General features: G+C 41.5%; 1 protein-coding gene across 1 annotated transcript in view; it reads left to right on the top strand.

The window, feature by feature from the left end:
* CHD7 (chromodomain helicase DNA binding protein 7) overlaps nt 1-17,922 on the top strand; it is a 133,017-nt gene that overhangs the window by 28,711 nt on the left and 86,384 nt on the right. The window contains 1 exon segment of the mRNA XM_042785780.1: nt 13,172-15,032. Within this exon segment, the coding sequence (XP_042641714.1) occupies nt 13,350-15,032 (1,683 nt within the window). The 5' untranslated portion in view covers nt 13,172-13,349.

Here is a 17,922-nt window from a genome sequence, read left to right as displayed (position 1 = left end):
CTTGACAAACACGGGGTGAATGAAATGGTGAGCAAGGAGGAGAGGGCTTGGTGAAACAGGAATGTTTTCATTGATGGAGAACAGTTGTGCGACTCAGCATCTCAGTTGTTCACAACTACCATGTTGTTAATAGTTTAGCTGAGAAGTGAGAATTGGTATGGAGATGTCAGGTAAAAGGCTCTGCAGTGTTTTGGAAAGGAGCTTCCCTACCCTGTGTTTGGCACTTGTAGCATTACTAGGGAGGAGACAGGATTGGGATCAAGGGGAATCCAGTTGTGATTTCTAAAGTTTGGGAACAACAAACAGTGGAATGAGTGTCTACTGATGGTTTAAGGAGTTAGGTTGTTTGATATGCTAGTCTGTCTGGCTACTGGGCTCTCATGTTAAGTAGCTACTGTATGGTGCAGCAGAAATGGGAAATTAATTTCAGTGGATGAATTAGTAGTTATCTGGGCTGGAATTCAGTCAAATCTGCAGACGTCTAGGTCAAAAAGAAGCAAGGGAAACTGGCTGGACGGTCTCCTGGCTCCAGTGAAATGTGAAGTTTGTGGTAAGCATTGAAATCTTCAGTCTCGTTCTTGATAACTGTAAAAAGATTTCAGAGTGTGTTCTGCAGCCACGTTTCATTTGTAACAGTTATCATAAAAGGTGATACGTCTTCTGTGAAATAACAGGTGGACGCTGCTTTTCTAACAGTATAAGTGATTGGACTATACTGCCGTCATAGGTTTGAAATAGAGGCTCTAACATAGGTTTCTATCTTGTAGATGTTCCTTGCATCGCTGCTTTGTTGATGTATACTTCCTTCTTGCCTCTCAAATGAAACTCTTGTCTTTAAACTTGTTTTAGTTGGCTTCAGCTCTGGAAAAAAGGGATTTCATATTACTGCTCTGGACCTTACCTGTAAATTCACTCCAGCTTTAATGCTGTTACCTCATTTAATGTTTTAGAAGGTGTGAGAGGAAACTCAGATTTGTCCTTGTTGTGAAGAAGACCTAGGGAATGGGTGTGAGATGTAAAAAATTAACTGTTCGTCCTCAGGTAAAGTAGGATGTCATGGCCATATCAACAATCTCAAGTTCCCAGACTATCAGCAAGGGCTGTTCGTGGACCAGACTGGTAGCATGGAGCTGATTGTCCTGGTTTAAATGACCAAAATTGAATTATATGTAGAGAGAAAAAGTGATTTAGCCTGTTTCTTAGTAGAGCATCTTGATGTTGTGAAACAATTGAATAATCCTTCCTGCAATGCTTTTTATAATCTTGAGATCCCTAAAGAATAGGGGAATTTTTACTTTAAAGCAGACAGATGTTGAAGTGGTTTTGCCGGGTTTTGTTGGTGTATTTTTTTTTTGAACCTAATGCTTCAATTACTATTTACTAAAAAGATTATAGATACCTAGAAATTATTGTTTCATAGCATCTTCCGTCCTTTCTAAAGAAAATCCATTTTATGTGCAGGCATCAGGAGAGTTATTAGAGTACATACAGCATTTAGCATCTAGTGTTACTAACACCTAACCTGCATTTATAAGTGCAGATGCCTAAAAATGTAGATATTGAATAATCAGAAAAATAAGTCTGATCCCATTTATGGTTTTGGATTAGTATAGATACTCTCTTTTTTGATAAGAGACTGTCAGTATTGTTAAGTCTGAGGCTTAGAATTTGTTCAATAAAACCTTCACTTAGTCTGCCCCTAGAAAGTTACTTTTTAAGTAGCCACAAATCAAACACAAATGCAGTCATCCCCAGAGGAAAGAAGACACACAGAGAAATTCCTAATTTTAAATAAATACTTTTAGTCTTTGGTAGCAACAGCTTTTGAATATGTTGAGAGTGCAGACTGTGCTGTAACCCAAGCTTGCTGTGAGAGGCATGGCTGACTAGTGAGGGCTGTGTTTGAAAGGGAAGGTGGCAGCTGGCTTACCTGGTTGCTCAGGAGGAGGCTGGGACTCCTGACAATCCTGAGGAGCAACTCCAGCTGACAGCTGTTGCTATTGCTACTGCCTTGCAGACATCTCTTGATTAAGCTGGTCCCAGGATCTCTCCTGCTTAATTATTCTCTTCTTGGTTTTTGAGTAATTAGCAGAGCTGTGCAGAATGTGTTGGGTGCTATGGAGCTACTGTAGGTGCGGTTGGTGTTAAGTCCTTCTGTTTGCATCCTTTAAACTGAGAAGTGAAGATGAGGCTTTTGGGGAAACACCAGCAACAGAGCTCCCTTAACGGTTTTACAAAGGCTGAGTGGTAGAAAAATCAGTCTATCAAGTTAGGTCTTGGTGTATTTTAGAGTGGCAAGACACTGAAGTTTCTCAAATAGATTTTTTTTTTTTTTTTTTTTTTTTTTTTTCCCCCCCTCAACAACTCCTTGTCCAAGCTTGGCACACTGGTATACAGTGTCCAGGGGGACCCGATTCTGATGACTGGTTGTTACTGAGGTGAGACGTTTCATTACTCGCTTTGCTTTGAAGCTGCAGTCTCAGTTGAGGACATAACGTGTACTTTTTTGAGGTGATCTTCTCTCTTGCTTTTATTTCAAAACTAGGTTCAGAGATCACTGTTGTCTGAAAACACAGAGATATGTGGATGTTAGATGCTGAGCAGGGTAGGAAAGGAAGAATCACGATCTTACCCGTTTTGGATTTCTGGATGATGCTTTGTGTTCAGATACAGTAATTTTAAAGGTCCTGTAAAACATTGGTCAGGAAAGCTCATTGTGAAGGTTTAATTAGTGGCAGCAGGCAGTTCATCATCCCTTTCAAGTTTTTCTAAGTACTTTTACTTTCATAACTAGTTTTATATAGTATATATAACTGGGGGAGGACAAGGAGCTAGGTTTTATTGCTTTGCAAGCTTTATTAATGAAACAGTTACCCTAGTCTCAGCTGTAGGTCCAAATAATATTTGCTTATACAGCATAAGCATTTCATCTGCCACTAATTCCTGTGACTCCTAAATCAATTGATCTCTAGCAGAACCTCATCTCTGCTTTTTCCTCAGCTACGCACTGTACTATTGGGTTCAGGTTATCCAAGTCTTTGCATGCTACCTTAGAAAGATAGGTCATCAAGATACTTCTTGATTTAGTAAGGATGCTGTAATAATGCTGTTCACTGTTTGCTTCTTAAGTAAAACACAGTGTAGGAGTTCATGCTTTTAGTTTTCCCAGGGCTGTTATATTCTGAATGAGTCTTTTTGCAGAGAGAATAAATTTGAAAATGTTGTTTAGCAGTGGAACCTCCATGTTCTTTGTACCTGTTCTAGTTTCTCTCTGCATTCACCTTTGACTAGCAAGCTTTTGACTCTTGGTAGAATGAAGATTTTCCTAGTAGTGTTTCTGCATTGCACTGTAGCATAGATAATACACCGGCTGTTGTAGGTCTTGTTCTGACAACCAGACTCTGAGTAGTAAGTGAAATATCTCAAAATTTGGCTGGTTATGGTAGCAGTCTTAATGCAGTATTTGATTAAGAATACTGAATGCTTTTTTTCTGGAATCTTTGCTACTTAAGTGGTTTTGTTTGTAATTTTTTAATGAGCCATTTTATCAATCAGAATTTCCCTTTTTTTCAGGTATTTACAAACACAAAACAAAGAAATGGTTAGTCCAACTAAGTTTGCAGTATAAACTCTTCCAAACTCGAGATGATCTCTAAAGGTCATTTCCAATCCCAACAATTCTATGATTCGATAAAATAAACCTTCCTATTTATCACACTTGTAAAATAGTACTCTAATCTTTTATTCATCCTGCCCTCCCCACCCACCCCCCACCCCCTTTAATTTGCTTGCTTTTCCTACATAAAGAAAACAACCGATCAACCAAAACACAGAAAACCTCTACACTAAATTTTAACCTCACAGGTTTGTAGTGAGTAGAAATAAATTTTTGGTTTTGTTGAGGGGAGGGCAGTGTAGGAATATACCTTTTTGTTTTGTTTTTCTGTTTATTTAAAAGGACTTGGAAACTTCTGGTCCTCTGTAGATACTGCAGCAAGATCAATACTCTTGAAATGTAAATTGAAATGGAATGTGAATCATTAGGAACAGTGAAGATAGTGCTTTTTATTGTAAAATTAAGTTTAGCCCTGCTTCCTGAGAGAAGGTAGTTACCTACAGTGAAATGGAACCAGTTTCAAAGTTTGTTTTCAGATGAATAAAAATTTCCTTTAACATCTTATCGATGAATGCAGTACTGCTCCTTGTATGTTCATCATCAATCTCTGAAAAGCTTGTGGAGAATTGAAGGTAGCTCAAGAACTTCTCTGCTGGGGGTAAAAGATTTTTGTGGTAGATGAACGTCAGCTGCTTCTACTGCTTGCAATAGCTTGAATGTCTGTGGCTCTGGGTACTGGGTCAGTAATTATCTTTGACTTGCAAGCTGCTTCCAAGGTCTTCAAAATCTCGATGAGAATGGGAGTGAGACTGCATAGTTCTAAAGCTTTAGATGACAAATTTTTCCCTGTAAGGCTTTTTTTGTTTGTTTGAACATAACTACACCGGGGTAACTTTAGAAATGCGTATCAATTAAGCAACACACTTAAAAACACTCTGGTTAGTTTTCTTCTTTGTGAAGAAGATCCTGGAGACCCATTAAAGTTTTGCACAAGATTTGGTTATTTTCTATTTGAATCTCCCCTGATTTTATAGAGGGAAAAGCATGCTAGGTCAGTCCTGCTTGCAAAGAAAAGCCACGCTGCACACAATGCATGATGAGGGTTATACTGATCTGACGGTCCCTATTCCAATTTATAACTTCTGGCACCATTGCTCATACTGTTGTAGGCACCCTTCCTCCATGTCTAAGTGAACTTGAACACAGCAGTTTGTTTACCTTTAAATACCTCAGTCTTATACACTGGGAGCTGTTGATTGCTCCAAACTCTCTTCCTATTGTCATTCTCCATTGCAGAGAACAGCGTGGTATAGTCCTTTATGTTGTGGTCTGAATAAGCACTGATGATCACTGCGAGCCAGGCATCATGTTAAAAACCAAAAAAGTAAAACTTAATTTGTACATGCAAGAGCCTGCTTCCATTCCACAGGCCAAGAATAAACCACCATTTTTGGCATATCCTTCTTCAAAAAAACAACAGGATGTTCAAGATGCATATCTGAATTTTGTTAAAACAAACAAACTCTGATAAGTAGCACAATAAACAGTAGTTGTGGAAGTTCTTTTTGGAATCTGTCCTGTATTTCAGCTGTCCCCCATATTCTGAGACACTGTTGGACCTAGTTAATGGTCTAGACAGTAAATGAAGGTTCCTGAAATCTGTTTACTCCATCTACTGCACTGTGTCCTGCAGTGTACGGTCTTTCTCCAGACCACTCCCTTCCTAATGCTTTTTCTTTACGGTGGGCTTTAAGTTAGTGAAATAATTTAACATTTCTTTTAAATAGTCTATTGCATATGATAACGTACAGAATTAGTCTGGTATTACAGGTTTTTTTCTCTAATGGACAGTTAAGATATGTAAAATCTAACAGATCATGTGTGATTCCATTTAAAATACTTTATAAAACATTGATGTTATTCTTAAAAAGGTAATTTGTGCTCCCCAGTGTAATATGTAATGGTTTTTTTCTTTGCTGAAAGGTTCAAGATGGTATACTTAAGTACACTGGGCAAAAATTATCATCAATACTGGAAGTTGAGTGAGGGCTTAAGTTCAGATGTAGGATGATTCATTTTGCCACATGTAAAGAACATAAGGGAGAGCTACTATTTTGTTCCACAATCCTGAAATATGTTCTCTTTAGTTCTGTGAAAACTCTGGCTTTTCACTTTGGATGTATAAGGTGTATTTATCTTTGCAGAAATGAGTGTGGATATGTGGTTCCTGTACAAGCGCAGACTGTGATCTACCAGTATTTATGAAGAACACATGTACAGGAAAATGACTCTTAAGTACAAGTCATAAATTGAAATGATTATGGAATATACGTGGACAAATATACCATGTGTGGTATCGGTAGACTGTAATTTCATCAAGTGGTTTTTCAGACTTCATAAACTATGAATGAAACATGATTGTATTGGCCTTATAGCAGGTAAAGTAAAATATAGGGTCTGGCTGCTTTAAAGCGCTCATAATTCTATAGCTGGAAATAGCCTTTTGGGATACGATTAAGTCTTAAAACCTGCCCATGATTAAAAAAATACATTTCAGTGAAAATCACATGTTCAGAAACCCTGGGAAACATTTGAGTATCCACCTCATGAATTTTTACAGTTCCCAGCTTTCTGGGTGTAAACACTGCGCGCTACTTCCAGAAAAAAAGGAAGAGAAACGGCTCTGCTTTGCTTTGAGCTTCGTCACCCCTCCGATTATTTTGTTGCTTGCAATGTTTTCCGTGACTTGGCCCGTGCGGGGCTGTGTTTACTTCGGGGGACGTGACAAACTGGAAGGGCTCCAGCCTGGCGCTGCTGTGGGGAGGTTGCATGAGGCTGCCATGCACGCCCAGCCCGGCCCTGCGCAAACCCTCCCGCTCGCAGCGGCGACCTCTGCCCTTTTGTATCCTGTGACACTCAGCCTGTCTTTGTGCTCAAGTTTATTCATGATGGATACGTTTCCCTCCCAATCGCATATGCCGGGAGCCCGGCAGGGCGAGCAGATAAATTATTTTCAGCTGCAGGCCTGGCAGGCCTGGGCTGGGGGAGGAGGGCGGCGGGGCCTGCTGGAGCGGGGGCCCCTCCGCGCCCCGCCACGCCACGGAGGGACGGGGGGCGCAGCCTCCCGCTCCCCCTCGAATATGAAAGGGGATGACTCTCGGCCTCTCAGATCCTTTTTAAATGCAAAAGAATGTAGGAAATTGCCAGATCAGTTGGTTAATCAGTGACAACTGCAGTAGGTGCACAAAAAGCACGGCCCTTAACAAGAGTAATCAGTTGCGCGGGGTGTTTTTTCAGCGCCTCAGCGGGTCGCCGCTGGCCCCACCTCTTGAATCCCCCGGCCGGTTTAGTGTCAGCTTTATAAGAGAATGTAATTGCTGGGAGATTTCTTGGTGACGGATGGCAACAATATAAGTCTTTTCCCTGACACCACCTCCCCCATGGCCCTGCCTGGGCTTTGTGTCGGCCTGGCCGTCGCGCAGCCCGTGGATCAGGGCGGCAGCTGGCACCGAGCGAGGGCCGGCAGGCGGGAGCCGCTACGAAACTCTCCCGGCCCCCCGACACCGAAAACTCGAGCGGCTGCGTGGGCTGCACTTGTAACGTTAAGCCTTATTTAGGGTTACGTTAAACCCGGACCGTTCCCCCTTTGTAAGCGCTCTTTGCAAGGGTTAACACCGCTATCGAAAATTTTAAAAGAGTATTCCTGGAATATTTTTGCGACTGCAATTGTTTCTCTTGCTTATCTAGGGCTATTTTTAGATAAACCTCCTCCTTACATCTGTATTTTAAACTTATGTTGGGAGACAGGGTGGTCGTATGACCAAAAAAGGCCTCTTAAAATTCCAGGCTACATCACAGTAAAACTGAAGTGTTTCTGGCTTAGGTTTGTCCCCTCTCCTCCCACCTCATGTTTGTAATGTACTTAAATGTAAAAAAACTTTTGTTTTTATTCCTCTGGTTGCCTCATTAAAAACCTCCAAGTATGTACTTCTAATAAATGGCTTTATTACCCTTTTTCTTCTGGACTGGGAAGAATAAGACGTGCCGAGGCTTCTTATTTAGTGCTGTAAGTGCTGATTTAAAATTAGCAGTGCCCCATGTTAGGAAAAGTTTGCAGCCCAACTGGTGCGGCGAGTGCAGAGGTCATTCGCAACGGGAGCGTGTGATGTAACGACGAGGCTCGGTGGGTTTGCATCAGAGTACTCCTACGTGATGCTGTTGTGGTCTCGTATCAGAGCTCCTGTGAACTTGAATGACGTAGGATATTGTTTCCAAATGTGTGGCACAGCCTGAACTCTAGCTGGTCATTCCTGCATCAGCTGCTCGACAGCAACAAGCTGCCAAATATTCGAAGGCTGTTGTGCCCTCAGTTGCCTCTGTAAAAGCCTGTTCTTTGCCAAAGTGCATCATGCATTAAGGAAATAAAATGCAGTCTGGCTTCCGCTTAACTATTGTATGGGAAGCTTAGGATTTAATGGATTTCTTGCCCAAAAGATGTTACTGAATAGCATTCATGGCATTTAGCTGACTGCACGTATGGAAAAACTGTGACTTGAGGAAAGGCATGTGAGGTTTTCACTCCTGCCCCCCTCCCCAATTCTTAGTTTAACAAGAGATATTGACCGTCTTAAATTTGCCACTGCAAATTTCTGTAAGGATGTGTTTCTGTAGAGAACTAACTGAATTTTACGAAGATCGATGTGAAATTAATCTTTTCAGAAATGCTTATACTGTATTTGCTGACTACCCACTGAATGCAGAATATTCCTGAAGTGCATGAGGTCATTCTTTTCATCCTTGCAAATCCCATCTCCCTTTACTGGGGCAGGGGGGAACGAGATTCCTGCTGTCCTTTGATCTGATACGAACTATATGGACTTAATTTTTAACACAGATGTACAGTGTGAAGTGTATACTAGGGAAGTACTCTATATGAAGGGGGGGGGGGGGAAAGCGTCTTTAGTCGTTCAGATAACCAAGTTTCTTTGGAAGTTACACTCAGAAATCATGTTGCAATCACTTTACAGATCTGCTCCCTTATTTAGGCTAATCTATATGCCGGAGGTACATATCATGCATGAAGAGTTGTCTGTGACAACAACAAGAACTAAGCATTAAACATGCAGGAGACGAGGCGTGCTGCCCATGGATGCGGTCAGGCACTTGCATAACTGTCCTGGCATCAGCAGCATTGTTCGCTCAGTAGGCAAATGAGGTGAAAGGTAGAACTCTCATCAGCCATCTTCCCCAATTTGAATGTCTTGGCATGACTTTTCCCGTGTTGTCAGGGTGTTGTATGTGTTTATAAAGTTTTTGGAGAATGTTTTCCTCCAACTTTGTTCATAAAATAAGAATGTGACTTTAATTGCTGTCATTTGTGTCATCTACTTCCATGTGGCAAATGCTTAAATACTACCCCTAACAGCCAGTAGGAGCTTAGCAGTTTTGAAAAGCAGTTTAAACACGCAATGTTTAAATACAGATTTAGTAGCCTAATGTTTAATCCTACATTTTGAGGCTCCAGCCTCAAAATGACCTTTGGCATGGCTTTGGTTTTTAGCATGAGAGGTCTTTTTAGCCTAGTTCTTTAAAATAGCACCCTATTTGCAGTGTTCATTGTATTGTGTTATAGGTGCATAGTTCCATTATATGAATAAATTGTTTTGTTTGTGCCTGTCAAGTACATAAGAGTTTTGTCTGAGGTATCAACTGGTAGCTGTAAAAATACCAACTCTGCATGACACGTCTCACTTCAAAGCTTGAAGCAGTCAGCATTAGCTGCCTTCTTGCGTTCTATTTATTCAGTTTAATTGCTGCATGGCTGTCAAGAAATGCTGCTAAATTTCTTGTATAGAAGGATCTATACCTGAATTGGGGAACCTGTTGATTGGCAAAACGTTCTTCTGAACGGCAGAATGTGAGGATGGCGTTGTGGAGGGCACGTGCCTCTGCGTGCTGCCTTGGCTGCTTCATGGTCTTGACTGCCTGGATCTGCTGCTTTGGGAGCAAGACTAATGAAGTTCAGGTTTTAGTGTTTGCAGCCCTAGATGGGGTTGTGCGTATGCAGCAGCCAGTTTTAGTTCCACTCATAAAAGTGGGAAGCTGCCCAAGGCTACTGAGTCCATGTAGCTCTGATATATTAAGTTGAGCAATGGTTAACTACTACTTAAATTTGAGATCTTGCTGTTTAGGACTGGAATGTTACAGACTGGAGTAATGTAAGCTTTGTCTGTTGAGACAGCAGGGTTGTTAAGCAATTGACTGTGTCCGGGTAGTTGGGATCATACCATTTCTTTGAATAGAAACAGGTTGTCTGGGCAGTCTTAAGGAAATATATTCATTGACTCTTCAGTTCAGCCTTGTTGGTGCAATCTTTCGTGTTCAGGAACAGACAAGCTATAACGTTTTATAGCAGAATCTGTATAATTTAAGATGATTTAAAAGAAAAAAAGTTCACTCCCTCTTCATACATTTATACTTTTATTCAGCAGTTTGCCTTTTTAAGGGTTCAGGTATTCTTTCCTTTGTACCTGGAAAATAGTCACTGCTTCACAAATGTCTGTTGGTATTAACTTATGGGATAGTAGAGAAGATGATGCACAAAGTAATATTTTTAAACTGTTTAATCCAAAAAAGGATTTTAAGCCGAGTTTATCATAGTCAGTCATCTTGTTAGTAAGTCGGCTTTCATGGGGAAGTGAACAGTGGTGCTTAGTGAATATTTTAGGTAGAATTATTGCTTGATGCAGGCCCTACCTTTGTGGGGGGGGCTTTTTTTTTGTTGTTGTTTTTATTCTTTTTGGACCAACCTGGAGTATTTTGGGAGAGAAAATGCATTGCTTGTTGTGAAAGAGGCAAAGAAATGATTGTAACTTAAAATGAGGCTGTGACTCTCATGACTTGCTTAATTACCTAGAAGACATCCTGTTAGTGTAGAAGGTTGAAATCTTATTAGGTAATTCCAGTACTAGCTGTTTTCTTATCAAAACTTCGGTTAATTTATTTTGATCAGGCTGTACCTGCTACTGTCTTTCCTTCTTCAACATGTGCTGTTGGCCATATATCACAACAGAGGTGTGACTTTTGTTTGGAGAAGTAGAAGAAGATTTGGTGAGAGCCAATGTTGACCGTTATCGGTGGCTGACTCTGGCTTGAATTTTATTGGAAGCCTGTTGGCTGAAAAACAGTAAACAAAGCAGTATGAATCAAATGTGTGCTTGATGCTTGTAACCTTGTTACTGGAGATGCTCTGTTAGCTTGTCTGCAACAGATAGCAAAGAGAATTCTTCTATCTAGATTTCAGTTATTTTTATTGCGAAGTTTTATTAGTGCTTCAGTAGAGTAGAACATGCTTGTCTTAAATAATGGTTCATTTGGTAGGCGTGATTTATATAATAAACTGAGTGAAAATTCTTACCTGTTCATAATTCTGTGGCTATAAACAGGTTAGCCGATGGGCGAGATGCTCTGCTTGTCTCAAGTGTGGTATTGCCCAGGTGACGTCAGTGGTTGGGAGGGAACAGTATCTGTGAACTATGCTTTGTAGCATTTCCAAGCAAAGTAACTGTTCTGTTAGATGGAGACTCTTGGTACACACTGATGTCCAGCTTTGCCAGCTCCTGATGGCGGTGTGCATCAGCAGTGTCAGAAGTCCTTGAGCAGTCTTAAATCGCTGAAGGCATCTTCACCATGGCGGAGTGGTCTGCTTGGGAGCAGTCCAATACCAAAAGCTTGTTCTGGTGAAGGAGGCTCCTTCTCACCTTGTTGGAACTTCCTTACGCTGTGCTTTAATAAGCTGATTGAGGTGGTAAATATTACGTATGGCTTCTGCTTAATAAGGAAAATGAAATAAAAAGACATAGATATTAGAGATATGAAGGTGGCTCACAGGAATTTACCCCCATGTGATTTAGAAATATAAGTGTTAATATCCTAGCCGAGCACTAAAGAGATTTAAGAGTGTGGTTTTAAAGGTGACATTCAAATGCTATTTTAAGAGGAGTGATAAATGCTTGTGCTTTTCCTCCTGCCCTCTGCTTTATGCTGTAGAAGGTCCTCTTGACAATGGCTACAAGAAGTGTAATAAATGTGCTGATATTTTATCCCTAAAACTTGTCTGGGACAAATTACCTTTGGTTAAAATAGTCTGGCCTGGCATTTTGCGTCCAAAGTGACTGAAAGCATCCCTCCTCCGCAACAAAATGTGAGATGTGAAAGTACAGACTTGTAAATCTTCTTTTTCTTTGATCACTGAGTGAGGGCAAGTTGGTATCTGTAAGTACAGTCACTACTAAATTACAGCAAAGATTAAAAAAATAGATGTTTTTATTTGCTATGTGAATGGCTTCCTTGACTAACGTTTTAAAGTTTATTTTGAGATATAAGACACAGCATTTAAAATTCTGACCTAAAGGAAAGATATCATCAGACTAATTTTGTTCCTAATAAGCAGATCCAAACAAAATCTTTTAAGTTGTGGGGAGGGGATGGGGGGACACACTTCAGAACATGTTACTCTCTTCCCTGTGTCAAACCTAAACAGGAACTTCCCTGAATCTACTCTGTTATTGTGTGTTGCTTTTTTTTTCTTTTTTCCCCAAGTCCAAGTGTGTACCTTGTTAGGTTAACATTTTAGTACTTAAATTCTTTTGCCATTACTAGTTCCCCTGCGTGAGTTTTCAAGATTATAATTCTGGAGAGAACAAAACTTCAGTGTGGTCTTCTAAAGTGCTGTAGTTGCAGTTAATAGCATGATTGCCTGAAGAAGAATAATGAACTCCAATGATAGCGTTCCCTGTTATCATCATGAGAGAAATTAGTGTATGGATTTAGGAATCTACCCTATCATAGAATGAAGCTTTTGAATTTCATTTTCTTACACAAATTGAGCATATAGTTTTGCTTAAATGTGAAGAAGCGTCACATCTGTCAGTTTACAACTTCATTAAATGAAGATAAATTGTGTGTTTAAAAAAAATTTTTTTTTTTTTTCTTTCTAAATGCTAAATCTTGGAATTTGGTATGTTTTAGAGGGTCATCTCTGTATGCGTTTCAAAAATCTCTTGTCCGTATAACTAACTTTAGTCTGTCGTAGGACTTGGTGCTTCTGCTTGCTCATCTGATTACACAGCTCAAGGGAATAAGGTTAAGGACATGCTGTTGGTAACTAGAGCGTTTTCAGGGCTTTAGTTCGGCAGATGGGCTGCTTGGCTATATTCATACATCTGCCTACCTGCTGTGGCAGCTGCTGCTGCTGCATGTTGTGTTCTTTTGTTCTGTTCCACCCAAGAAAGGAGCACTAGGAAGTGTAGTGAATGGATTAATTTAAGGTTAAGGCTAGTGTTTTGCTTGCTTCCTAACTCTCTCTAATAATAAAGCCTCTGATAAAGCTAATGAATCCTTCGTAAAGTGAAATAGATTTTTAAGATGTATTTCAGGGGCTGAAACTAGCTAGTGTTGTCTAAAAAACAGTCAAGTATGTTTTCTTTATATTACCTGACGTTATTTATTTCAATATCTTCCTCTCTTTCTCCCCCCTCCCCCCGCTTTTTCCAGGAGCAGTAACCAGACTTTGCCTGACACTGCGTGGTCCAAAAGAATTAAGGAAATATGGAATGACATGAAGGAGATTAGTTGAGGATTAAAGGCTTTGAGGACAAAACACCTCACCGAGGTGAAGCACAGACTAGCATTCTAGTTGTAGCTCTGAGGAGCTGTGTGCTGGAAAAAAAAAATGGCAGATCCAGGAATGATGAGTCTGTTTGGAGAAGATGGGAATATTTTCAGTGAAGGGTTGGAAGGTCTTGGAGAATGTGGATATCCTGAAAATACAGTAAATCCTATGGGGCAGCAAATGCCCATGGATCAAGGATTTCCCTCTTTACAGTCATCTCTTCATCATCCCCCTGCAAATCAAAATCAAGCCAAGTTGACCCATTTTGATCACTATAATCAATACGAACAGCAGAAAATGCACCTGATGGATCAGCCGAACAGGATGATAAGCAATGCCCCTGGGAATGGTATAGCGTCTCCTCATTCACAGTATCACAACCCTCCAGTTCCTCAGGTTCCTCACAGCAGTGGTGCTGGCGGTCAGATGGGAGTCTATCCCAGCATGCAGAATGAAAGACACGGGCAACCCTTCGTAGACAGTGGCTCCATGTGGGGACCACGGGCAGTTCAGGTGCCAGACCAGATAAGAGCGCCGTACCAGCAGCAACAGCAGCAGCAGCCGCAGCCGACGCAGCCGCCACAGGCACCCTCCGGACCCCCCGGGCAGGGCCATCCTCAGCACATGCAGCAGATGGGAAACTACATGGCTCGTGGCGATTTTTCGATGCAGCAGCACGGTCAGCCGCAGCAGCAGAGGATGAACCAGTTTTCTCAAGGCCAAGAAGGCCTCAATCAGGGAAACCCTTTCATTGCCACCTCAGGACCTGGCCACTTGTCTCATGTGCCCCAGCAGAATCCCAGCATGGCCCCTTCTTTGCGACACTCAGTCCAGCAATTTCACCACCATCCCCCCACTGCTCTCCACGGAGAATCAGTAGCCCACAGTCCCAGATTCTCCCCTAATCCTCCCCAGCAGGGTGCTGTTAGGCCACAAACACTTAATTTTAGTTCTCGGAGCCAGACGGTACCCTCACCTACTATAAACAACTCAGGGCAGTATTCTCGATATCCTTACAGTAACCTTAATCAGGGATTAGTTAATAATACAGGGATGAATCAGAATTTAGGCCTTACAAATAACACTCCAATGAATCAATCTGTACCAAGATACCCAAATGCTGTCGGATTTCCATCAAACAGTGGTCAAGGACTAATGCACCAGCAACCCATCCACCCTAGTGGCTCACTTAACCAAATGAACACGCAAACTATGCACCCTTCACAGCCTCAGGGAACTTATGCCTCTCCACCTCCCATGTCACCTATGAAAGCAATGAGTAATCCAGCAGGTACACCTCCTCCACAGGTTAGACCTGGTAGTGCTGGAATACCAATGGAAGTTGGCAGTTATCCAAATATACCCCATCCTCAGCCGTCACACCAGCCCCCTGGTGCCATGGGAATTGGACAAAGGAATATGGGCCCCCGAAACATGCAACAGAATCGTCCGTTTATGGGTATGTCTTCAACACCACGGGAGATGGGTGGGCACATGAGACCAAATGGCTGTCCAGGTGTTGGCCTTGCAGATCCACAAGCAATACAAGAGCGACTAATATCTGGTCAGCAGCTTCCCAGTCAACAGCAGTCTTTTCAACAGCAAATGCCAACCTGTCCTCCCATGCAGCCTCATCCAGGGATACACCATCAGTCTTCACCACCCCCACATCCTCATCATCAGCCTTGGGCACAGCTTCACCAGTCACCACAAAACACACCACAAAAAGTGCCTGTCCTTCAGGTAAGCTACTTCCAATGAGTAGAACATGTTTTAAATTACTGTAAATGCGTTTCAGGATACACAAGATCTATGGTTTCAAAATAGTTGCTCCCGTTTGACCCCTGTTTTGTTACTGGCTATGTGGCTTTCTTGGTGCAGAGAAGCTGAAGGTAAAATGGAGTTCAGGTAGCTTGCTAATGTCCTTACCGTAATTTTTACAGGATAACAGTATGGATAGACCAAAACGTGATACAGCAACAGGACAAGCTGAATACCTACTTTTTTTTCGTGTTGGTTCCAGTGAGGGGAAATTGGAATGCACGTGTGAGAGTTGTCATTTAAACTATTAATTTTTGTATTTGCAACTTGGAGAAAGAAGCGTGTGTTACTGTGTGTTTGCTTTGGCCAAACTGAGGGTTTTCTTTAAATCCTTAGGGAATGTTTTGTGGTTTTAAGTTAAAGCTTAAATTTTTACACGTGAAAAAATTTCCGGGATGAACTTTTTCAGCACTAAGTAATGCAACTCATAAGTGATGGGGCGACAGTTTACACAAGGAGAAGACAGCACATACGAATCATAGTCTGAAATAAAATCTTCTGAGGCTTAAATGAAATCTTGAGTAAGGTGGAAGTTTTATTTTACCGAGTCTCTGATCTGCCGGGTTTCAATGAAAATGTATTGCTTCCACATCATTTTTCAATTAAAAGCTAAAAATGGTAAAACATCTTGATCCTTTGTAGCTTAGCAGGTTTGACTACATGCTAGTATGTTAAGCTTCAGTGGAAAAAAATGCCTTTTGGGATCTTTGCATTTGCCATTGCTTGCCTCTGGCTCTATCAGTCATCATTCGAGAAGTTTTGGTGCTGAATGAATAGGTGGTCAAGATATCAGAGGTTTAATTTTTTTATTTTTTTTTTTTTTTAAAACCAGTCCGTAATTAATGCCAAGTAACTGCCCATAAATATTTGGAGACAATTGTTGGAATGCAGTCATAATGATACGATGCTACAATAAGCTTAATAAATCATAAAAACAGCTGTCCTAGCCAGTGTCCCAGGCCTGTGCGGAAAGCAGCTGCTCAGCAGTCCCCTCCGCTGCTGCCTGCCGGCTGCTTCTGCTAGCCGCTCCGCACAGCGTGAGGTGGGTCTGGGAATCAGATGTATGCGCTGCAGAGGGGCAGCTGACAAGGAGTGGTAGATGGAGCGGCTCAGCAGCTGGGAGAGGCTTCCACATTCCCCGTGGAAAAGAGAGGAGGGGGGAGCGCTGGAGGTGCCGTAGGGTGGGGAAGCCCTGGGAAGGGAGATCAGGGACTAAGCGGGGCAAGGGGAAGAACAGAACACTGTCTTTCTGGGAGGGAGGAGGAAACTCCCCTCTTGAAGGGGCAAAGAATGTCTTTGAGGCAGTCTTTCCCCTGCCCCGTCTCAAAATTGGCGTAAAATTTTATACCTGTGTTGGCCCTTCCTCTCCCCTCACCTCCACGCACAGGCTTTGTTTGGAGAACCCAAGTTACAGTTCTCGCATGGATGTGGAGTTGTGTGCTCCTTCTTGAGAGAGCAGCTCTTGACAGCGTCTCTTCCGTTATCAACCGTGCGGGTAAGCAGGATGAGAGAGGAGAGAATTCAAGACTGTACGAAAAAGCCCAAGAGAATGAGCAGGTATTTGAGAGGGGGTAATGGCAGCGTGGAGAAATGAGTACAGAAAGACTGGGGATCGGAAAAAGAAGTATAAGATGTGGTTTTTACCCTGAAGATGAAGGATGACATAACTGGCAGAAAAAAACTTGAAAGAAAATTGTAGAAATGGTAACATAAGACTTCTAAGACAGTAAAGGACCAAAACCCAGTGGCACTGGGATCTTTCACAATGAGTGACGGTGGGGGTGTGAGAAGTGAGGACTTGAGATTGACTATGACCTAAAGGTGTGGTGTTCTTCACTGGCATTAATTCCCTGTTCTCATCTGACCATCCAGTAACCTTTTTTTGGCAGCAAGAGGTGGTTTGGGAGGAAGAGGTTTACTTGTAGAACGAACAGGCTTGTTAAATGTTCTTGGGACATTAATTTCCCTTTAATCGGTGAAGAGCAGACAGTTCAACCCTTAAATGAGCTATGCAACCTACTACAAAGTTCTGAACTGCAGATGAATAGCTTGAACAAAGGTAAGTGCTGAAACGAAATAATTAGAGGAAAACCACATGATAAGTTACTTGATTAAAATCAGTAATTCAAACAGCTGTAGCTAGCCAAGTAGCTTCTCTGTTAGCCTACTTCTGTTAAGTTTTTATTTGGTAAAAGTTATTGTTAACATACCTTCCCATTAAGTAATTAGTTGGAGACCTGACTGTAGTAATGAGACTCTTGACGGGCAGGCATTTCCCCCTTGAAAACTGTGTGGATGAAATAAATATTGTTCAAGTCAATGAAAACTCAACTCCTCCCCACCCCCTGGGGAAAAATGCAGATGTGCGAAACCCCTGCTCTCAAGACTGAATACGGAATTTGCAGCTCTCCTGTCTGTGTCATGCTTTTCCCTTCGTGTCAGTTGGCAGAAAACTGTTCACTGAAGAACAGTTATTTAAATGACTGGTTTGTTTTTATTTGTATAAAACAAATCAACAAAATGAATATAGTCAGTGAAATGGAAATCACTATGTATTTTTAAATCAACAGAAGCCATCTTAGTAATTATTTTTTTCAGTGATTTGAAGCTAGCCTTATCATGAGAAAGCTGTAATACTTGTGGTTAACCAAATTACTGTTTTGTTTTTAGATATGTTGGAAGGAAAGTGAAGTTCTTTTGCTTTTAACTTGAAAGAAATTGCCGTGTCAATTCTAGGGCTTGTTATTTCTTTTTTTTTTGTGTGCAAAACTGCAAATTATTTTGACTGGGAGATAGAGCTGGTGATTGACAA

This window comes from Tyto alba, unplaced genomic scaffold, assembly GCF_018691265.1.
Source record: "Tyto alba isolate M040663 unplaced genomic scaffold, T.alba_DEE_v4.0 Super-Scaffold_9, whole genome shotgun sequence".
NCBI lineage: Eukaryota > Metazoa > Chordata > Aves > Strigiformes > Tytonidae > Tyto > Tyto alba.
The sequence above is the reverse complement of the archived record's forward strand: the minus strand, read 5'-3'. Positions and strand labels throughout refer to the sequence as shown.